Here is a 24,392-nt window from a genome sequence, read left to right as displayed (position 1 = left end):
GTCGAGTCACTTCTTAATACACGCCCACACCAATGTGTCGAAGGAAACACCGTTTCTCCTGACAACCGAGGTCAGCCTGCAGGCGCCCGCCCTGCCACAAGGAGTCGCTAGAGTGAGATGAGCCAAGTAAAGCCCCCCCGGCCAAACCCTCCCCTAACCCAGACGTCACTGGGCCAATTGTGTGCTGACGCTAGGTGCCAGACAGCTGAACCAAATGCCAAGGCATTTAGAGTAATAAATCACCAGCATGGGACTACTGATCACATCCGGTTGTGATACAGCCTGGGATCAAACCAGGTCTGTAGTGAAGCCTCTAGCACTGCGATGCAGTTCCTGAGACCGATGTGCCACTCGGGAGGCCCTTTCTTCCTTGTTTTTATATAGTTATGTAAACGAGTCCATTTTATTCACCAATTCATTCCTAGGCATTACTGTCTTTAAATAATCATATAGAATAGATAGCAAGTACACTCTCTCAGTCCGTCCCCTACCCCTCTCACTGACTACAGTATGATTTTTACATTAGAGGTGTTTTGTTGTTATTGATTGCTTTTGACTTTGAGTACAAGCTTGACAATGTATGCACAGTACTACTATAGGGGACAGTAACTTCTCTTCGCTATCTCAGATTTACAGTTGATTTACAGGCTCCAGTTTCTGACGGAGACTGTCGGCTCAGGCTGCCTTCCTTCCTTCCCCAAGGTGACTTTGGCATCTTCTCACTCTGTGGAGTCTTGGCTCACTCTGTTTTTGTCGTCAGTCACTGAGCTTTCTTTTCAGAATTCAATTGACTTCTCCTCTCAGTAGGGAAAATCGACACTTTAGTTTTTACACATTTATTTACAGTATTTACCACAGTACTTATTTTCTCTGGAAACACATAAAAAGAGAAACTGTATTAATATAACTTGAAGTAGGTTGACTTTCTTTCCAGCTGTCTCTTGAGTGATCAAAGCCCCAGTTTATGACGTACTGTAGGCTGTTGCTTGGTAAGAGTGTTGTTTTGTCAGATTGCTGTTTATTAGTCTCTTGCTCCTGGGGTTAGTGGAGGATCCACAGCACCAGCATCAGAGAGGGGGAAATGGCTATCCAGTCAAACACCCCAGTCCAGCCGAGCTCAGGTTGCCCAGGAGAGACACTCAATCCTGGGCCACGGTGCTGTCTGAGACCGGGGTGTTTGGTTCAGAGTGGAGGAAACTGGATCTGAAGGGCCGTGGGTTAGAACAATGACCTGCCATCCCGTCAGGAGCATTATCAACCACAGAACTCTACAGAGGAAGAGATCAATACCACAAACACACCTATCACAGTCTGCTTTTCACATGATCTGTTAGAAATGCATTAAAACAAATGTCAAATGTTTATCTGTGTGAGTGTTTGTAATGGCATGTTGTGCCATGTCTTGTCTAATGTGCCAACAAGTGTGTTGTGCACATGTTCCGCACACTGTGGCATGTCTAATATACCGTGTGTGTGTGTGTCCCAGGTGTGGAGCCTGAAGTTGGAGCAGGAAGTAGAGAAGAACAAGCTGCTAACAGAGGCTCTCCAGACCTTAGCTACAGAGCACCAGGATCTAGACCAGCAGTCCCCCTGTAAAGGCAGGAGGTCCTCCACGCTAAGCACACTCACAGAGGATGACTTCTATGATGCCCTGTCCGGTCAGTCAAACCCAACTGTCTTCATTAAACCCTTGGAATGCATCGTAAATGGCACCCTATTCCCTACATAGTGCGCCATACTGACCAGAGCTCTAGAAGTATTCTATATAGGGTGGGGATACTCAACTAGTATTTGAACACAAGTCAAGATAATTTTTCTGCGATTCTACACATTGAGCCATGGGGTGGTGAGAACATTTAGCCGTTTTAAAGCTAATTTCCTGCCATTCTACACATTTTGCCATATCGTACTGTATGTGTGTTTATGTGATACCTGAGTGACTTCCAGGCACCCATGTGCTCACAATCTGGCCATGATAACTACAGGTTTTAGATCGGCTAACTTCCTTACCAAGCTAACATGGGCTACTTGGTCAGCTGGACATTTCTGGTTATAAATAGCTCTCTTAGATCTGTCAGTGAATTACATAACTAGGGAAACTGCCCATGCGCTCCCAAATGTCTGAATTACATAACTAGGGAAACTGCCCATGCGCTCCCAAATGTCTGAATTACATAACTAGGGAAACTGCCCATGCACTACCAAATGTCTGAATTACATAACTAGGGAAACTGCCCATGCACTACCAAATGTCTACATTACATAACTAGGGAAACTGCCCAAGCACTACCAAATGTCTACATTACATAACTAGGGAAACTGCCCATGCACTACCAAATGTCTACATTACATAACTAGGGAAACTGCCCATGCACTACCAAATGTCTACATTACATAACTAGGGAAACTGCACATGCACTCCCAAATGTCTACATTACATAACTAGGGAAACTGCCCATGCACTCCCAAATGTCTGCATTACATAACTAGGGAAACTGCCCATGCACTCCCAAATGTCTGCATTACATAACTAGGGAAACTGCCCATGCACTCCCAAATGTCTACATTATATAACTAGGGAAACTGCCCATGCACTCCCAAATGTCTGCATTACATAACTAGGGAAACTGCCCATGCACTCCCAAATGTCTACATTATATAACTAGGGAAACTGCCCATGCACTACAAAATGTCTACATTACATAACTAGGGAAACTGCCCATTCACTACCAAATGTCTACATTACATAACTAGGGAAACTGCCCATGCACTCCCAAATGTCTACATTACATAACTAGGGAAACTGCCCATGCACTCCCAAATGTCTAAATTGCACCTTATGCATTCTACTATTACAATTCTCAACAGCTTTCAATTGAAAGGCCGACTGAGTTCCTAAAATCTGGTCCGTGGTCCGTATTCACCCCTTTCTGGGTCTGAATCTGGTCCGTGGTCCGTATTCACCCCTTTCTGGGTCTGAATCTGGTCCGTGGTCCGTATTCACCCCTCTCTGTGTCTGAATCTGGACCGTGGTCCGTATTCACCCCTTTCTGTGTCTGAATCTGGTCCGTGGTCTGTATTCATCCCATTCTGGGTCTGAATCTGGTCCGTGGTCCGTATTCACCCCTTTCTGGGTCTGAATCTGGTCCGTGGTCCGTATTCACCCCTTTCTGGGTCTGAATCTGGACCGTGGTCTGTATTCACCCCTTTCTGTGTCTGAATCTGGACCGTGGTCCGTATTCACCCCTTTCTGTGTCTGAATCTGGACCGTGGTCCGTATTCACCCCTTTCTGGGTCTGAATCTGGACCGTGGTCCGTCTGTTAAGTGTGTGTGTGTGTGTGTGTGTGTGTGTATAGGCATATAGAGAATAGGGTGCTGTTTAAGATCGCAAAAATTGACATTAATTATACCATTAACATATTTTTGTTTCAGGCTATTCTGTTTTTCATTGACCTGTACCTCAGAACATGTTTGAAAGACCTCTATAAGCACCTCTATACAAAGTGATGTTACACAAAGCTACACCGAGATAAGAACCAATTAAACGAGCCTTGTAAATCTGTAATAAAAAAATGAGCCGGCTGACTATCGTGGCTCTGCAGCTCTGAACGATAAAGCTGAGTTGATTCCTTCAGTCTAAATTGTTCATTGACCCTACCTGGCTCCCTAACCTTAAAGCTCCTCCACACTGTTGTCAGTAATGAAAACCACTTCCCCTGTGGAGTTGTTTCTGTGCTGAAGAATCGGCTGAGGTTCACAGACACCTTGTTTATTATTATCAGCAGCACAGACACCTCCAGGATCCAGCAACACAGACACCTCCAGGATCCAGCAACACAGACACCTCCAGGATCCAGCAACACATCTCTCTCCAGCAGACGGTAGCTTCTGAGGCTGAGGAGGATTTCACTCTTTATTTGGTTCTTTCTTTTGTACAGTTTGCAGAGACTGACTTGATAATTGTGCAGTGTGCTGAATGATGTATGACCTAGGGAAGTTCCACGGTAATGGTTCTTTCTTTTATACAGTTTGCAGAGACTGACTTGATAATTGTGCAGTGTGCTGAATGATGTATGACCTAGGGAAATTCCACGGTAATGGTTCTTTCTTCATACAGTTTGCAGAGACTGACTTGGTAATTGTGCAGTGTGCTGAATGATGTATGACCTCGGGAAGTTCCACGGTAATGGAATTACGCGCTCTCCGATTTGTCAGTTTAAAATGTGTGCCAAACAAAAACCGTTGATTTCAAAGTTTAACAAACCATGCAACTCTATGCACAATGACTGCTTCAAACAATTTACAAAGTATATGCAAAATAAATACAAATATTGGAAAAATTACTGGAAGAAAAACTTTTGGTAACAGATTTACGAAAACATCTCCTTTTTAGTTTTCAAGTTTTTATTGTCACTTGCACAAGTACAGTGAAATGCCTTTCCCAACAACGCAGTAATCAATATCAGCATGTGTCTCTGTCTGTGTGCACGGAACATGATTCACTACACATGCTAACAGGGTGGCTGAGGTGCCCAGAAGGTCCCCAGGGTACGCCAGCCTCCCTCCATGTCTTCCTGTCTAATGACCAATCCCAGCGCTGTGTCACACGGCTGGTTACCCAACGATCAGCTACCTGCTACACTGGCTAATTGTCTCCATGTTGGGATAATGGCCCTTACAACTAGTGTTGCAGAGAAGTAACAAACTCAAAATGGCCACTGCTGATGAATCCCAAGGCTAATGAGACAGCTTGCAAGCGCTTCTTAAGGCTGAAATATTCTCTCTAGTTTCAGGCGGAAATATCTCTCGCTGTAGTTAGGCACTAAAATTCCAACTCAATTCAAAAGGAGCTGGTTAAGTGAAACCTTTTAAGAATATGATATGACCAGATTAAATGGAATTGTTAGCTACAGTAATTACTCTATGCTTGGCTAACAGTGCTTTAGTATTGAAATAGATGTCGAACTCTGTGGGCTTCTCCAGCATAGTGTAGAGTAGTGATTGATACTGTATGCTGGCTAAAATAGGAGCGTGCTGCTTTGCTATACAGTATGTTTGTGCATTTTTAGAGTGATCCCTGGTTCTCTGGGATTGTTGCATCATTCATCCATCCACAGTGATCTACTGGTCAGTGCTTTCTCTCTCCCTACTCTTATAAATATACCCTGCTTACAGCAATCTATAATTCCGTGTTTACGTTCAATGTAAGAGAGAGAAAATCGACCAGCATGTTAGACATCTTCAGTCTTCCTTGTTTACATAATAAAGATGCATCATGTCTGTTTGTTATTATTGGATGAAGCCACATGACCTAAATCAATCAATACCATTGCTCTACTTACGAGAGATTTTGAAGCTTGTTCCCATAACCGATCATGCCGGCTAAATTGTTTCATTAAAAGCATTATTGGCAATATCAGCTCTGTGACCCTGCCTCACACAAAGAACTACAAAACTATTATACAATATTCTATGATCCAGTCTCTTAGCTCCTCCTCCTTTGTTCTGTTTCCCCTCCCCTTTTTCCTGGGTGTTACTACCTGTGTTGTCCCTAGTAGCGGTTACATGCAGTCTAAGTTAGAGACGGAGCCAGAGTACTGTACTAACCACAGCAGACACAGCACCCAGAGGAAGGTGAACATCTTTGTGGCCTCTCATAGGAACCCTATCTCCCAGGTGTGGTTTCGCTGGCTGCAGGGAGGGAGGGAGGGAGGAGGAGGAGGAGGGAGTTCTGTCAGTCACTACCGGGTGGAGGAGTGTGAAGGCAGGCTGCAGAATTAAAGTTTTTTTTTTTGTTTTGGTTTGCTTTGCTTCCTCAAAGGTGACATGACTCCCTCTCTGTCTCTGGCCCCTGGCACCCCCTCTCCCCCTGCAGAGTCCGACGACGAGCATTCTCTCTCTCTGAGCGGCTTCCTGTCTGTGGCCGGACACTCGTGTGAAGAGGAGGAAGAAGGGGAGGTGAAGGAAGAGGAGAGAGAGCCCTCTCTGTTCAGCAGCAGCACCCTCAGGGGACCCGCTGCCGCCTGTGACATGTCTGGGGAGGTTAACCATGGCGACAAGAAGGCCCAATGCAACGGAGTGAAGAAACACAGGTGGGGTCAGGATGCAGTTAATATGTGATGTAAACAGCTTGTTTTCAACTTGGTTTCCTGCTTGATTTTCTTGTCCCCTTCTCCAGCTCATATTAAAGCAAGGCTTTTAACGGTGCGGTTAATTTATTCTAGTATATTCTATCATTATTTATATTGTATTGTTTCGAAATGTGTGTTTTTATCACATGACATTTGGTAGGAAATGACTTTATGCAATAGAGCCAACGGCATATAATGTGATATATATACCCCAGTACGTCTAGGTTTTTATTCCTGTGTTTGGGCACCCAAGCCCCATAGACGGGTCTCTTGTTTTTCCATCCACAGTGATGTCATTCAGATTCAGCAGGCTAGTGGCTTATTGGTGCTTGGTACATTGGGTCAGAGCAGAAGGCTTTTTGAAGATTGGTCAGTCTACTTTATTTCTGTGGATGAGGATGGTTGCATGCCCTCTCTTTCTCAATCCAAACAATTGACCCGTGAATAATTTAGTGCTTGCCAGTTTAGAGCACGAAATACTGAGTGAGAGGAAAGGGGTGTGTGTGTGTGCGCGCCTGTGTGTGTGTTGTAAAAGATTGATGAGGAGCTTGTTTATACGCTATAGCTGTCATTCAGAGTTATAGCTTCTCTAGCTATGTATGTGTAGATACATCTCTGTTGTGTGATGGAATGAGGGAGCCCTATGGGCCCTGGTCAAAAGTAGGGGAGATTGGGGTAAGTTGAACCGAAGGAGTGAGTTGAGGCACCCTTGTTTCTAGTAAACCACACACACACAACGAATCATCTGACCAAATATTTAGGAAGAGGTTGTCATTTCATGGAGTCTGTGAAGAAAGAAACCACATGGAAAAAGTGGTAAGCAAGAAACAGTTTTTCACCAATAATTTTAAGATGGTTCTATTACATCAGTTTGGGGTCTCTAAGCTTTAAAGAGGCCCTTAACTCAGCATGAAAGTGCATCCTTGTAGCTGTGTGGGCTAATATCGTCAAAATGTTGGCCTTGGGGTAAGTTGTGCAAATTGAAGTGTTTTCTTCCCAGGTGTAATGCAAGGCATTATCGGTGGGATATGAGGTATCAACATGGCCTGGCCTATGTTAAAAGTGTTTAAAAAGTATAAAGTGTTTGTTTGTTTATAAGCCTCTGATAAAATATGTGCAAAATTATTAAAACACCAAAAAGCATTTTTGTTTGGGAAATTAAGATTGACATGGTTTTAAAAAGAAAGTAGTAATATTTCAATCAGTACAGACATTTGAAGGCTGTTTAATTGACCCTATCCTGTGGCTCAACTTACCCCATAACCGGTGTAAGTTATGCCCGAGAGACCACTTTTTTTGGGACAAGCTATGTTTTCAAAACAGTAATGTTTTACATGAATTTTGATTATTTCCAGGGATACACAATATCCTGAAACATATGTAGATATCTTTGTTAGAAAGAATACTACATTCTCTGCACCTTACACACACACACATCATGCTACACACACATCACAATTGCTACTACCAGACTTATTATAATAGCTAAATACTGAACAATTTAAACACTTTCCCCCTAATCCCCCTTCCCCAAAACTCATGTAAAAATTGGCCTATATATTGTACATTCCTGTATTATACTATTCTATAATATAATATTCTACTGAGCCATTTACTTTGTTCGTTTTCTTAACTTTTATTATTTCTTATTGTTGCATTGTCGAGAAGGAACCCGCAAGTAAGCATTTCGTTGGCTGGTGTATACCATGTGCATCAAGTACATACGATTAATGAAACCTGAAACTATACTATATTTCCCTTGACGGAGTGATGCTGAAAGTACAAAATGGTTCAACTTAGCCCACTCTTCACCTAGTGCACTAAATTGAGGATAGGGTGCCATTTGGAATGCTCCCATTCTCCTTCCAGGATTCTGGACTCACTCCAACCAAATAAGCTAATTGATATCAACAGTGCTTCACAATCGTGGGCCCACTATTAATCATGGTGCAGTCAGACATGCTCTCCTAAAGGAGATGGGATTCAGTCATTGTCTACCTCAGTATGTTAAAGATAACTCATTTTTTTAATTGATACCTCAATTTGTAATCCCAGGAGCGTATGATAAATCCTTGATTATGTGTTGTAAGGCTTGATTTGAGTCAAGCGAAAATGTATATGTCTATGGGAACTGAATGAAGCTGTAGAGTGAGTAAGCGTAGCGAGTTAAAGTACGAATCAGTTTCTTTAGCGTAACAGGTTATGGCGTGTTGTGGAGCCGGCAGAAGTACTGCTCCACCATGCTCCATTGGCCTGCTCATTCCACTGTTAAGAGAGAAGGGTTAGGATTTAGCCCCACAGGCCTCCTCTTTCCTCTCCCTTCATCTCCTGCTGCGTTCGCTGTGTGTAGCTGCTTCACTGCTTATCGCTAAGTAAACACGCCGCCTCCCTGAGGTATGCACACCTGGTCCACAGGCGGGCCGCAATGCACACACAAACACTGACGGGAACATGCAAACACTCCCATTCATCCATGGGTGTTGCCTGAGGCTTGACCGCAGCAGCTACAGTTGGCTAATTAGCTGTCAGGTTACTTTGTTTCGAAATAGTAGGTCAAGCCATCACTGATGTTCCAGATAAGGTTCATGTACAGCTGTACTCTCTGCATAACTAAACAATGGCTTACTTTTGTGTATTCCAAACCTAGTTCCTCTCCATGAACAAAGATGGCCAAGAGCATCACATAAAACCAAGGGTACTTGCTTAATTGCAAATACTTAGAAAGTAAACACGCCTCACCAACAACATGATACCTACTATCTGATTTAATGATAGCCTCGCCTTAGAGCATTGTTGAGACGTAGGAGGAAGAGAGCCGTGCCTTATCTATAAAGTAGCTATATACAGTGCCTTGCAAAAGTATTCGGCCCCCTTGAACTTTGCGACCTTTTGCCACATTTCAGGCTTCAAACATAAAGATATAAAATTTTATTTTTTTGTGAAGAATCAACAAGTGGGACACAATCATGAAGTGGAACGACATTTATTGGATATTTTAAACTTTTTTAACAAATCAAAAACTGAAAAATTGGGCGTGCAAAATTATTCAGCCCCCTTAAGTTAATACTTTGTAGCGCCACCTTTTGCTGCGATTACAGCTGTAAGTCGCTTGGGGTATGTCTCTATCAGTTTTGCACATCGAGAGACTGACATTTTTTCCCAATCCTCCTTGCAAAACAGCTCGAGCTCAGTGAGGTTGGATGGAGAGCATTTGTGAACAGCAGTTTTCAGTTCTTTCCACAGATTCTCGATTGGATTCAGGTCTGGACTTTGACTTGGCCATTCTAACAACTGGATATGTTTATTTTTGAACCATTCCTTTGTAGATTTTTCTTTATGTTTTGGATCATTGTCTTGTTGGAAGACAAATCTCCGTCCCAGTCTCAGGTCTTTTGCAGACTCCATCAGGTTTTCTTCCAGAATGGTCCTGTATTTGTCTCCATCCATCTTCCCATCAATTTTAACCATCTTCCCTGTCCCTGCTGAAGAAAAGCAGGCCCAAACCATGATGCTGCCACCACCATGTTTGACAGTGGAGATGGTGTGTTCAGGGTGATGAGCTGTGTTGCTTTTACGCCAAACATAACGTTTTGCATTGTTGCCAAAAAGTTCCATTTTGGTTTCATCTGACCAGAGCACCTTCTTCCACATGTTTGGTGTGTCTCCCAGGTGGCTTGTGGCAAACTTTAAACAACACTTTTTATGGATATCTTTAAGAAATGGCTTTTTTCTTGCCACTCTTCCATAAAGGCCAGATTTGTGCAATATACGACTGATTGTTGTCCTATGGACAGAGTCTCCCACCTCAGCTGTAGATCTCTGCAGTTCATCCAGAGTGATCATGGGCCTCTTGGCTGCATCTCTGATCAGTTTTCTCCTTGTATGAGCTGAAAGTTTAGAGGGACGGCCAGGTCTTGGTAGATTTGCAGTGGTCTGATACTCCTTCCATTTCAATATTATCGCTTGCACAGTGCTCCTTGGGATGTTTAAAGCTTGGGAAATCTTTTTGTATCCAAATCCGGCTTTAAACTTCTTCACAACAGTATCTCGGACCTGCCTGGTGTGTTCCTTGTTCTTCATGATGCTCTCTGCGCTTTTAACGGAACTCTGAGACTATCACAGTGCAGATGCATTTATACGGAGACTTTATTACACACAGGTGGATTGTATTTATCATCATTAGTTATTTAGGTCAATATTGGATCATTCAGAGATCCTCAATGAACTTCTGGAGAGAGTTTGCTGCACTGAAAGTAAAGGGGCTGAATAATTTTGCACGCCCAATTTTTTAGTTTTTGATTTGTTAAAAAAGTTTCAAATATCCAATAAATGTCGTTCCACTTCATGATTGTGTCCCACTTGTTGTTGATTCTTCACAAAAAAATACAGTTTTATATCTTTATGTTTGAAGCCTGAAATGTGGCAAAAGGTCGCAAAGTTCAAGGGGGCCGAATACTTTCGCAAGGCACTGTATATATACTGTAAGAGAATCTGGCTTAAACCCCTCATTAATTACTCTGTCACCAGAGTAATTAGTAGCTCTCATTCTAGCTCTCATTCTCTGGGACCATGTCTGCATCCATATATATATTCAGTGGGATCACCCCATTTAGTTCTGACCTAATTGTTTGTCTGTTTCTTTTCTATTCGACAGAACGTCTTTGCCCGCGCCCATGTTCTCCAGGAATGACGTCAGCGTCTGGAGCATCCTGAAGAAATGCATCGGCATGGTGAGAATTCACACTCAGTATTCATTTAAAGAAGGGTACTGCATCGGCACAACCCAAAGGCACAGTAGCTGGATGAAAATGAATCTGGCTGGGCAAAGAAGGACAGGGATGCCAGTTCACTGTTTCCTGCACCCCCCCCAAAAAAACGTTGAAAGGAAACAGTGAGCAAACATGCCTTTCTCTCTGTCTGCTAAGAATTCAGCCACAAACATTACATTTGCATTTGTCATTTAGCTGATGCGTGCTGGTCCCCCATAACCCTGGCGTTGCAAGAACCATGGCTCTACCAACTAAACCACACGGGATAGATGTATTTTCTGCTGTTTTTTCCCCCCTCTGTATTTGCTCTTTATACTTTGTTCAATCTGCTGCTTCTTTAATGTGGATTTGTGCTGTGTTAGTGGGAAATACTGCTGACCTGAGAATGTGTCCTTGGGCCGACTTACCGCCTAATGAGTTACTGTAGTTACTGTAGCTATGGAGACATTTACTTGCCTTGTTATAGTCACAAATATATACTATCTAAGCACAGGTCTATGATGTGAGAGACCCTGTCATCGGTAGTGGTCTGTAGGGATCCTAATCCCCCTTTTCTACTTCCTGGATGATTTTTAATTGGATGATATAAGCTCTACACTTCCTGTACTTCCCCTAATTAAAGCGGTGTAATGATTCCCATCTGTGGCTCAAATGGCAACCTATTCTCTATGTAGGGTGGTTGTTCCACGAAAAGAGTGCCTTTTGCATCCCTTTGATATTTTGAAAAGAAATTGTGCACCAATATTGCATTTTAAAAGCCGGTTATATTAAATGAAATGCCGTAGACCATATGGAGAATTAAATCCATCTGGTTTTAAAATATGAATAAAGACATGATAAAGTGCCAAAATCCAGTTTTCACCATCATTGTAAAGCCCTAGTTATTTTGTTGCTTTGTCAGTCATTTCTGAAGATGATTATTTGTTTCATGTGATTAGTGAATCATTTACTTCTGTCCCTCATTTTAAGGTCAACCGTGTTACATGAACTGGACTTTTTTTCTTTTAAATATTTTTTTTTGAATGAAACATTGAACATCTAATAGTCAAATAAATCATAGTGTAAAAGCAGGCGAACTGGTTCTTCTCTTTTTGGCCATTTTGTGGTGGAAAACTGACTGGGTCGGGCATAACACGTCAACCCTGAAATGTTTTTGGAAGCTTGCATTCAGTCCCTGTTGCACACAACAAGCTTCCATTCCCCATCTCAAAAGGGGATTTATGGCTGATTTTTAAGATGAAATCGTCAACCCTGTTACTTTATTTGGCATTTAATAGGCACTTTACTATAGTCATTTTTTATGGGAAGGGAAAACATTTTTTTGTTTGTTTTTTTTTGACCATGTTACACTTCTCAAGGCACCGAATTGGTGGAACCACATCAGTGCAATACTTTGACTAGGGCCCCTTGACCAGAGCCCTAATGGGCCCTGGTAAAAAGTAGAGCCATACATAGGAAATGTGGTGCCATTTGGGACACAGCCCTGGTGTAAGGGCAGACACTAATGGCAATGGAGAAACTACCATAACTATGTGTGTGTACTCTGGGTTACTCTGGATCCATGGCAAACCATTGTTTTAACCCAGGGTTGCTACTGAAATGTGGGCCTTTTTACTGACACTGCAGAGACTAGTCGGTAAGGGTGTCAAACTGTGTTCCAGACTGGGATCTAGACTAAAGCTTATTGCTGATGTTATATCACACCTCTGTCATTGAAACACAATTATGTGAGCTTTATAGGGACTTCCACTCTATTACCAATGTCCTGTAATTGTCTCAAGTACTTTCAGTCTATTGCACTCTCTAATCACTATATTCCCTATATTGTCTGATATTACTGTATAATATAATACAGGTATGTCTGTGTGGGCTGTGGATGAACTTCTTGTGCTTGTGTGTTTCCTTACCTCTCTCTCTATGACTCGTCTCCTCTTTTTCTCTCCTCTCCCAGGAGCTGTCTAAGATAGCCATGCCAGTAATCTTCAACGAGCCCCTGAGTTTTCTTCAGCGGCTGACAGAGTACATGGAGCACACGTATCTCATCCACCAGGCTAATGCTGCCACAGACTCCATGGAGAGGATGAAGGTATTTTGCCCATGTCTTCATCATCCTCTCTGGTATAGACATGCGCGTGAGTTTTCACTCACAATCACCGCTGTAGTACATACTCTTTTGTGGCTGTGCTCATCGGCAGCTTCTGACGTTACACATTTCTGTTCATCTATGATGGTTTCAGTGTGTGGCAGCATTTGCTGTGTCTGCTGTAGCATCACAGTGGGAGAGGACGGGAAAACCCTTCAATCCACTTCTAGGAGAAACCTATGAGCTGATCAGGTTAGACATATTACTGTGGTTGATGTTTCGGTTGACTGTTCTGTATGTGTTGTGAGATGGTGGTTACTACTAGTGGTACTAGTTTGACTCAAGACGTCACCAAAATACATTTGAATCCTTAAGTCCGATGTCTCAAGACATCTGAAGATGGAAGGTGATGGCTAAGTATGTACCATTAACCCCCTCCCTCCTGTCCCCTCAGAGAGGACCTAGGGTTCAGGTGGATGTCTGAGCAGGTGAGCCACCACCCCCCTGTCAGCGCCTTCCACGCCGAGGGCCTGCAGGAGGACTTCCTGTTCCACGGCTCCATCTACCCCAAACTCAAGTTCTGGGGAAAGAGCGTGGAGGCAGAGCCTAAAGGCATCATCACCCTGGAGCTGCCCAAGTAAGTCTGGAGCTGAGATTCCCTCCACAGTGTACATGTACACTGAACAAAAATATAAACCCAACATGTAACGTGTTGGTCCCCTGATTCATGAGCTGAAATGAAAAACTCCAGAAATGTTCCATACACACAAAAAAGCTTATTTCTCTAAATTGTTTGGCACAAATGTGTTAACATCCCTTTTAATGAGCATTTCTCCTTTGACAAGATAATGCATCCACCAGACAGGTGTGGCATATCAAGAAGCTGATTAAACAGCATGATCATTACACTGGTGCACCTTATGCTGGGGACAATAAAAGGCCACTCTGAAATGTGCAGTTTTGTCACACAGCACAATGCCACAGATGTCTCAGGTTTTGAACAAGCGTGCAATTGGCATGATAACTGCAGGAATCCACCAGAGCTGTTGGCAGATCATTTAATGTTAATTTCTCTACCAGAAGCCGCCTCCAATGTCGTTGTTGAGAATTTGGCAGGCATAAGTTACGAACACAATTGCTTTGTGACGAGATCCTGAGGCCCATTGTCGTGCCATTCATCTGCTGCCATCACCTCATATTTCAGCATGATAATGTACAGCTCCATGTCGAAAGGATCTGTACACAATTCCTCGAAGCTGAAAATGTCCCAGTTCTTCCATGGCCTTCATACTCACCAAACATGTCACTCATTGAACGTGTTTGGGACGCTCTGGATCAACGTGTACGACAACATGTTCTAGTTCCCGCCAATATCCAGCAACTTCACACAGCCATTGAAGAGGAGTGAGACAGCATTCCACAGGCCACAAACAACAGCCTGATCAACTCTATGTGAAAGAGATGTGTCACGCTTCATGAGGCAAATGGTGGTCACACCAGATACTGACTGGGTTTCTGATCCATGCCCTGACTTTTTTTAAGGTATCTGTTACCAACAGATGCATATCTGTATTCCATTAATGTGAAATCCATAGATTAGGGCCTAATGAATTTAATAAAATTTACTGATTTCCTTATATGAACTGTAACTCAGTAAAATTGTTGCATGTTGCGTTTTACATTTTTGTTCAGTATGGCTTTCCCTCCCTGAGAGTTTGCCTTGGAGTTTCCTTGATTTGGCCTTTATCTCCCAGTAAATATAGCAATACATACACTACCGTTCAAAAGTTTGGGGTCACTTAGAAGTGTCCTTGTTTTTTAAAGAAAATAATATTTTTTGTCCCATTTTATATTAATATCAAATTGATCAGAAATACAGTGTAGACATTGTTAACGTTGTAAATGACTATTGTAGCTGGAAACGGCTGTTTTCTTTAATGGAATATCTACATAGGCGTACAGAGGTCCATTATCAGCAACCATCACTCGTGTGTTCCAATGGCACGTTGTGTTAGTTAATCCAAGTTTATTATTTTAAAAGGCTAATTGATCATTAGAAAACCCTTTTGCAATTATGTTAGCACAGCTGAAAACTGTACTGATTTTAAAGAAGCAATAAAACTGGCCTTAGACTAGTTGTGTATCTGGAGCATCAGCATTTGTGGGTTCGATTGCAGGCTCAAAATTGCCAGAAACAAATAACTTTCTTCTGAAACTCGTCAGTCTTCTGAGAAATGAAGGCTATTCCATGTGAGAAATTGCCAAGAAACTGGAGATCTCGTACAACGCTGTGTACTACTCCCTTCACAGAACAATGCAAACTGTCTCCAACCAGAATAGAAAGAGGAGTGGGAGGCCTCGGTGCACAACTGAGCAAGAGGACAAGTACTTTGGAGTGTCAAGTCCTCAACTGGCAGCTTCATTAAATAGTACCCGCAAAACACCAGTCTCAACGGCAACAGAGAAGAGGCAACTCCGGGATGTTGGCCTTCTAGGCAGTTACAAAGAAAAAGCCATATCTCAGACTGGCCAATTTTAAATAAAAGATTATTCCTTGGCCTCTTGCTCAGTTGTGCACCTGGGCCTCCCACTCCTCTTTCTATTCTGGTTAGCCAGTTTGCTCTGTTCTGTGTCTACACTATTTCTGATCAATTTGATGTTATTTTAATGGACAAAATATATATTTTTCTTTCAAAAACAAGGACATTTCTAAGTGACCCCAAACTTGAACAGTAGTGCATATTCTGGGAGCTTTTTTCTTAAGCCTGGATGAAACTAATGAATTCATGTTGAAGTTTGAAGGACATTTGAATCTCTGAAGTAGTTTGGTATGAGTTGGCATCGCTAAGTTGACGTAGTTGGTGGTCGGTTATCTGCTGTGACATGTTCGCTCTCTCTTTCTCTGCAGATGTAATGAAGCATACACCTGGACAAACCCCACCTGCTGTGTCCACAACATCATCGTGGGCCAGCTGTGGATCGAGCAGTATGGCAATGTGGAAGTGATCAACCACAAGTAAGGGAGACTCCCTCGCCGTGTGTGTCTACACGTGTATCTGTGTGTGTGCAGTGGTCTGGATCCACGTTTGTATCCAGTTGATTGAGCAATGTAGCGGAACTGGGACAGATACTTACCTTTACAAAGCCGACAGACTTGAGCAGCAAAATGGTGGTTGTTTGAAAGCATTGTCTGGCTGTGGGGAATAGTGAAAGAGAATATGTAACTAGAAGGCTTCGTCTTTCGGTGACAGGACGGGCGAGAGATGCAGCCTGACGTTCAAACCATGCGGTATTTTTGGCAAGGAGCTGCACAAAGTGGAGGGCTATATTCTGGATAAAAGGTACTTGTTTGTTACAGTTTTTTTCCACCAACTGTTTTACTGTATCAAGATGATTTGTATGTTAGCAATCAGAAAAGCCAAACCGCTCGTTTTGACTGTGTGTTTGCAGCAAAAAGAAGCTCTGCGCCATATATGGTAAATGGACTGAGTGCTTATACACTGTGGACGCCGCCACCTTTGATGCTCACAAGAAATCTGACAAGAAGAACTCTGAGGAGAAGAAAAGCAACACGCAGGTACTGTGTGTGCACTAATCAAAAACATTCCATATCAAAAACAAGGTTGTGCCTTCAGCCCCACCAGGGTGGTTATGTAACTATCATATCCTTTGCTGAGTAAAATAAGCTGTACTATACCTCATGCCAGTCCAGTGCTGTTCAGTACTATTCATGAGATCAGATGATAATGTAGTGATAAAAGTATTACTCAATAAGCCAATCAACGGCAAAGATGTTTGTGGTGCAAAAGCAAGGGAGAGACTAAGGGAACTTTTCTGACCAGCACGTCAAATGTTGCACAGCTTTCGCACGATGAACATGACTAGACAAAATCTTTTTATTTATTTATTTAATATTTAATTAACTAGGCAAGTCAGTTAAGAACAAATTCTTATTTTCAATGACTGCCTAGGAACAGTGGGTAAACTACCTTGTCAGCTCGGGGATTCGATCTTGCAACCTTTCGGTTACTAGTCCAACACTCTAAGCACTAGGCTACCTGCTGCCCATAGACAAAAATCTATAACTGATCCTTACCTTAACCAAACCCTTAACCCTCATCTAACCAATTTGAAATTTCAATATTGGTTTGCGCGTCAGCCACATCCCCTTAGTGTTTTCCCTAAAGCAGTGTGTTAGGTGCAAAAATGAAATGAACAAAGTGTCCTGAACAAAGTGTATGATCATGAGGTGGTTATTTGACTAGAGTTTAGTAAACTGAGCAATACATAAATAGTAGCCTGAAAAATGTTGCGCGCTTTCGCACCATGAAAATGGAGCACAAAATGTCTAATTTTGTTCCATGCTTATGGATGAGTGACGATAATGGCGCCGGAGGGGATGGCTGCCGTTTTATGGGCTCTTTAACCAACTGTGCTATTTTGTTAGTTTTTTCCGCATTGTTTGTAACTTATTTTGTACATAATGTTGCTGCTACCGTCTCTTATGACCGAAAATAACTTCTGGACATCAGAACAGCGATTACTCAGCTTGAACTGGACGAAGAATTTTTCTTTAATGAGATGATCGAGAGAGATTTACTAGAGACACCTGAACAGGACCTCATCCCCGTCATTTGCAGGAGAAAGAGACGGAGGTTTCGCAGAAGGAGATCGGGGTGCCTTGTGAGGATTAGGCGACAAGTGTCTAATCTGCCTTTGCCATCGGTACTATTGGCCAACGTACAATCACTGGATAATAAAATGGACAAACTAAAAGCACGTATATCCTACCAACGGGACATCAAAAACTGTAATATCTTATGTTTCACTGAGCCATGGCTGAACGACGTCATTAATAACATACAGCTGGTGGTTATACACTCTACCGGCAGGATAGAACAGCAGCCTCTGGTAAGACAAGGGGTGGCGGTCTATGTATATTTGTAAACAACAGCTGGTGCACGATATCTAATCTGAGCATAATTCTATCCTCCTAATTCTATGTTTCAAGCAGACCACCATAGTCCCTGTGCCCAAGAACACTAAGGTAACTTGCCTAAATGACTACCGACACGTAGCACTCATGCCTGTAGCCATGAAGTGCTTTGAAAGGCTGGTCATGGGTCACATCAACACCATTATCCCAGAAACCCTAGACCCACTCCAATTTGCATACTTCCAACAGATACTCCACACTGCCGTTTCTCACCTGGACAAAAGGAACACCTATGTGAGAATGCCATTCATTGACTACAGCTCAGCCTTCAATACCATAGTGCCCTCAAAGCTCATCTAAGGACCCTGGGACTAAACACCACCCTCTGCAACTGGATCCTGGACTTCCTGACGGGCCGCCGCCAGGTGGTGAGAGTAGGTAGCAACACATCTGCCACGCTGATCCTCAACACTGGAGCTCTCCAGGGTTGTGTGCTCAGTCCCCTCCTGTACTCCCTGTTCACTCATGATTGCACGACAACATCATCATTAAATTTGCAGATGACACAACAGTGGTAGGACTGATCGACAACAACGAGACAGCCTATAGGGAGGAGGTCAGAGACCTGGCCATTTTATGCCAGGACAACAAACTCTCCCTCAACGTGATCAAGACAAAGGAGATGATTGTGGACTACAGGAAAAGGAGGACCGAGCACGCCCCCATTCTCATCGACGGGGCTGCAGTGGAACAGGTTGAGAGCTTGGAGTTCCTTGGCGTCCACATCACCAACAAACTAACATGGTACAAGCACACCAAGACAGTTGTGAAGAGGGCACAACAAAACCTATTCCCCCTCAGGAGACTGAAAAGATTTGGCATGGGTCCTCAGATCTTCAAAAGGTTCTACAGCTGCACCATCAAGAGCATCCTGACGGGGTGCATCACTGCCTGGTATGGCAACTGCTTAGCCTCTGACACCAAGGCACTACAGAAGGTAGTGTGTACAGCCCAGTACATCACTGGGGCCAAGCTTCCTGCCATCCAGGACCTCTATACCAGGCGGTGTCAGAGGAAGCCCACACATTGACTCTGGAATGGTACCCCCAGTATATAGTCTCGCTATTGTTATTTTACTGCTGCTCTTTAATTATTTGTTACTTTTCCTTTTTTTTGGGGGGGGGGGGTGTATTTTCCTTAACTGCATTGTTGCACCTGTTGTATTCGGTGCATGTGACAAATAACATTTTATTTATTTAAGCTACCATTACACTCGTTTTGCAGTGAGGGCCCTTGATATGACCCAAGTAGCTATTGTAGTTGCATACCTGTTTGAAGGTTGCGTGTCCCCCTGTCTGTCCCTCCAGACCAGTGTAGACGAAGAGCCAGAGGAGATGCCCCTGCCTGATGGAGACACGGTCCAGGTCATCCCAGGAAGTGAGCTCATCTGGAGGATAGTCCCCCGACCAGACAACTCTGCAGAGGTAAGAGGGGAGGGGAGGCAGGGGGTCGAGGGGAGGCAGGGGGTCGAGGGGAGGCAGGGGGTCGAGGGGAGGAAAGCAGGTCTGGAGGATTGCTCCCCGACCAGACAACTGCAGAGATTACACGGATGAGAGAGTACTGTATTGGAGGAATTACTAAGAGGCAGAAATCTGGGATTTACTGTTGACATTTTTAGCCTTCTGGAGTGATTGAACTGGTTGTCAGTCATTGATTTGTAGGCCCTTCCCCCTCTCTCTCTCTCTTTGGTAGTTCTACGCCTTCTCCACGTTTGCCATGCAGCTGAATGAGCTGGAGGGGGGCATGAAGGGGGTCCTGCCCCCCACAGACTGTCGGCTCAGACCTGACATCAGAGCCATGGAGAGAGGAGACATAGGTATGGTGATATAGTTATATAGAGCATTGTGTTGTTGTCAATGATCCACATCTGGTGTCCAGCAATTCAATGAGCATTTTGTCAATGAATCTAAATATTTTGATAGATTGAAATATTTCTGTGTTTCTCAGATTTGGCAAGTGCAGAGAAGAAGAGGGTAGAGGAGAAACAAAGACTGGCCCGGAAAAATCGCTCCAAATCAACAGAGGAATGGAAAACAAGGTGAGTGATTGGGTCTTCTCTCTTCCCCCATGAAACTCCTCTCTGATTCTGCTGTGCTGAACAATTAGTGCTTTTTGAGGTCGGTTCGGTTTCCATTCGATTATTTTAAAAATTATCACGGCTTACAATTTCGGGTTTCGATTATAATTTATTTGACAATAAATGCACTATGCATTATGTGGGTTGAATGCTGTAACACAGAATAAACAATTAAAAAGTCCCATCATTGACTTTACTTTAATAAAACATTTCAGTTATTGTGTATATTACGTTACATAGATAGTTTTATTTGATGACTATTTAATTCCAAGTCTTCATCTCATCTCTATAGAGCTGCTGCCTACACTTTCTGACAAAATCACTATTTTATTAATGCTTCAAAGTACATTAAATATGCATACTGTTATGACTGCTGAAAACCAACTATCAATCACTTAGATCATGTACAGTATTTTCAGGTAGAGATACCCCACTAAGCAACTGCTCGCTGTCCCTCTCGATCTTGCATTCTTCTCTCTTCTCTCTCTGTGTCTGCCCCACACTAACCTAACATAGCAGGCGTAGAAAACCCCTCGCAGACCAGACAAGTAGGCACGCAGTGGATTATGGTCATTGTAGTTAATTACCACATTTTCTGTGCTAAACTATATAGAATATTGGCCTGTTGGAAACTACAACTCTCTACTACATCAACAGTTCAGGCTTGATCTTATTTATCTCCAGGGAAACTGAGCGAAAAATGTTCTAAATGGAATTCAAATAATTGAACAGATGTTGGTTAAATCATTGAAGAATAACACAAAAAAACAACATTTCAGTTAATTGCTCAACACTACTCTCACTGGATGTATGCTAGCGCTTGTGCTAGATCTGCTTTGCTAATTGTCACCCATTTGTGTCATCCTGTGCTATGTTATGCTCTTCCCCTGTGTTGTCATTGAGAAGGAACTCAGCTCTTGGCCCCAGGTTTGGCTCTGCTTGTCTGCTGTGGCTTTTGGTTGTGGTTCACTGTTTTGAGTGCTGCCCTATACCGGCTTCCTCAAGACCGCTTTGGAACGGCAGCAAATGCATTGATTCAAACACTGATCACACACCTGTACAACCCGAGTCCAGTTGACTCCTGATAGGTACAAATCGAAAAAGCTCAAATAATTGCAGTGAAATTCACCTTACCTGGATATTTGCATGCTATAGTTTGCATGAATTCACGAAAGACCTAAGCTATATCGAGAAAAAATAACATTTTCAATGGAATCTTGGTTTGTATCAGGAGTCAACTGTACTGTGTTCTGTTTGTGTGGCTTTGTATTTATCACAATCATGTCAAACACTCGTGCCTGTGTCTGGATACACCTGTGCCTGAACACTCATTTCTATGTTTGTCTGACTCGGTTCCTCTCATATAGGTGGTTCCACCAAGGCTCCAACCCCCACATCAAAGCTCAGGACTGGCTCTACTCCAATGGCTACTGGGAGCGGAACTACTCCCAGCTGCCTGATATTTACTGACCTCCAAGACACACATCTCTATCTGTACACATCTCATCTCTACTGTCTCTACTGTTTTTCATGTTCAGGTTGGCACTTCAAGTCCCTCACCTGCTCTGGTCCTATATATGGTAAGGCTATTATTGGGAATTGACTGACTGCAAAGGCAACAACCATTCAGTAGTCCCCAAATATTCTCTTATCGCAGCCTATGTCTCACTCAAAGCATAAGGGTGAAGTCCTCATGAGCATGTAAGCTATGGTCATTGACTAGTGTATAGAATTATAATAAATCTATAGGGTGTAACCTGCCGTTCATTTGAACAAATGGGAGTGTTTTGAACGGCGTGAATTGAATGCAGTATGTCTCCAGAATTCTTTTCCTGTCAAAGACACGTTGCGCTCAGTGCTATTACTTACGAGTGTGTGCAGCTACATTATCCTTCTGATACAGTATCAATTTATGGAAAAATAGAGCTTTCAAATAGTGTGTGAAATAGGCGTGTTCATTATGACACATTTTATCTGCTTCCACCTCTAACTATGCCTGGGAATATTATACATGTTTGTACATATTATTGGAAAGAGGTCTTCCATTCTTCTGAGCTGTAATACAATGGAGTTCTTTATGAATTGAAGATGTATAGAGGAGAATAACTACTGTACTTAGTAAGGCTTTCTTCAATGACGCTTGAGAGAACTTATTTAATCCGAGTTTGACCACTTGGCTCTATATGAAGATATCTTTATCTGTATGCAAAAATGTCCTCTATAGTAAAAATGTCATTCAGGATATTCTGAGAAGTAGCCCTCACACACTGAATACACATACTGCACATGCACCACTTTGACTATGCAAGCATTAGCTGCACTACACCCACAGAGGCACAGTAAGGCTGTCCAAATGACACCCTAGTTCCTACATAGCACACTACTTTTGACTTGAGCCCTATGGGGGAATAGGGTGCCATGTGGGAGACGACCACTGTTCAACACACTCATGCACGGCATAATATTCATCTCCCTGGTTGTGAACAGCTGCTGCTGTAACCTCTGTAAATTGGTAGGTAGGTAGGTAGGAGTATCATGTAATACATGACAGTACAGTAGACTGGGCCTGTCGCCCCCTCTGAATGCACGTTTTTTTCCTCGAGGCTACTCTCCCTTTGTGTATAGCACATTACAGAATAAAGATCATTTCTATTGTTGCTAAATAAAAACGTAATGTTACCTTGGGTGTTTGTCCTGTTTCTTATTGCCACCACCCTCACCCACTGTGCATCCTTGTAGCATTATGTAAGTTGTGGACTGGAGGTAGGCCTAGTGATTCCTCATGTGGGTAAGGCTAGGGCGGAGGTGTGTCTCTTGGTTAACAGCAGCTGGTGCGCAATCTCTAATGTTAAGCAACTTGATCCTGGACTTCCTGACAGGCCAACCCCAGGTGGTGAGGGTAGGTAGGCAGGCAACAGCACATCCACCAAGCTGACCCTCAACACGAGGGGCCCTCGTGAGTGCTTGCTCAGTCCCCTCCTGTACTCCCTGTTCACTCACCTGATCACCAACGATGATGAGACAGCCTATAGGGAGGTCGTCAGTGACCTGGTAGCGTGGTGCCAGGACAACAACCTTACCCTCAATGTCAGCAAGACAAAGGTGCTGATCATGGACTACAGGTAACGGAGGGCAGAGTACACCCCTATCCACATCGACGGTGCTGTAGTGGAGCAAGTCGAGACTTTAGAGTTCCTCGGTGTCCACATCACTAAGGAATTAACATGGTCCACACACACCAACACTGTTGTGAAGGCACAACAATGTCTCTCTTATTTTAAAATGGATTATATATATATATATATATATATATATCTCAGCAATCTACACCCCATAATGACAAAGCAAAAACTTTTTTCTTTTTTTTTTACATTTTGCAAATGTATTAAAAATGCATACTTATTTACATATGTATTCAGACCCTTTGCTATGAGACTTGAAATTGAGCTCCGGTGCATCCTGTTCACATTGATCATCCTGGAGCTGTTTCTACAACTTGATTGGAGTCCACCTGTGGTAAATTCAATTGATTGGACATGGATTTGGAAAGGCCAGATGGAAGTCACATGACAGCCTGCTTGGAGTTTGCCAAAAGGCACATAGACCATGAGAAACAAGATTCTCTGATCTGATGAAACCAAGATTGAACTCTTGCCTGAATGCCAAATGTCACGTCTGGAGGAAACCTGGCACCATCCCAACGGTGATGTATGGTGGTAGCAGCATCATGCTGTGGGGATGTTTTTCAGTGGCAGGGACTGCGAGACGAGTCAGGATCGAGGGAAAGATGAACAGAGTAAAGTACAGAGAGATCCTTGATGAAAACCTGCTCCAGAGTGCTCAGGACCTCAGACTGGGATGAAGGTTCACCTTCTAACAGGACAACCACCCTAAGCAAGTCTAACAAGTCTGTGAATGTGCTTGAGTGGTCCAACCAGAGCCCGGACTTGAAGCCGATCTAACATCTCTGGAGAGACTTGAAAATAGCTGTGCAATGACGCTCCCCATCCAACCGAACAGAGCATGAGAGGATCTGCAGAGAAGAATGGGATAATCTCTCCAAATACAGGTGTGCCAAGCTTGTATCGGCATATCCAAGAAGACTCGAGGCTGTAATCGCTGTCAAAGGTGCTTCAACAAAGTACTAAGTAAAGGGTCTGAAAACCTATGTAAATGTATGTTTTTAGTTTTTTAAATAAATTAGCTAAAATGTCAACATTTTTGCTTTGTCATTATGGGATATGGTGTATAGACTGAGGGGAAAAAACAATGAAATCCATTTTAGAATAAGGATGTAACGTGGAAAAAGTCAAGGGATTTGAATACTTGCCGAAT

General features: G+C 43.1%; 1 protein-coding gene across 1 annotated transcript in view; it reads left to right on the top strand.

Moving 5' to 3' along the window:
- The window catches only part of LOC135558776 (oxysterol-binding protein-related protein 1-like), a 40,738-nt gene extending 17,997 nt beyond the window's left edge, over positions 1–22,741 (top strand). Inside the window, exons 15-27 of the mRNA XM_064992895.1 lie at positions 1,487–1,658; positions 5,877–6,093; positions 10,787–10,862; positions 12,853–12,987; positions 13,139–13,236; positions 13,439–13,621; positions 15,893–16,000; positions 16,236–16,325; positions 16,435–16,561; positions 19,288–19,404; positions 19,673–19,796; positions 19,928–20,018; positions 21,425–22,741. Of these exons, the coding sequence (XP_064848967.1) occupies positions 1,487–1,658; positions 5,877–6,093; positions 10,787–10,862; positions 12,853–12,987; positions 13,139–13,236; positions 13,439–13,621; positions 15,893–16,000; positions 16,236–16,325; positions 16,435–16,561; positions 19,288–19,404; positions 19,673–19,796; positions 19,928–20,018; positions 21,425–21,527 (1,641 nt within the window). The 3' untranslated portion in view covers positions 21,528–22,741. The remainder of the gene's footprint in view (positions 1–1,486; positions 1,659–5,876; positions 6,094–10,786; positions 10,863–12,852; positions 12,988–13,138; positions 13,237–13,438; positions 13,622–15,892; positions 16,001–16,235; positions 16,326–16,434; positions 16,562–19,287; positions 19,405–19,672; positions 19,797–19,927; positions 20,019–21,424) is intronic.
- Positions 22,742–24,392: the final 1,651 nt, after the last annotated feature.

This window comes from Oncorhynchus masou, chromosome 17 (genome assembly GCF_036934945.1).
Source record: "Oncorhynchus masou masou isolate Uvic2021 chromosome 17, UVic_Omas_1.1, whole genome shotgun sequence".
Taxonomy (NCBI): domain Eukaryota; kingdom Metazoa; phylum Chordata; class Actinopteri; order Salmoniformes; family Salmonidae; genus Oncorhynchus; species Oncorhynchus masou.
This window is presented reverse-complemented; position numbering and strand designations above follow the sequence as displayed.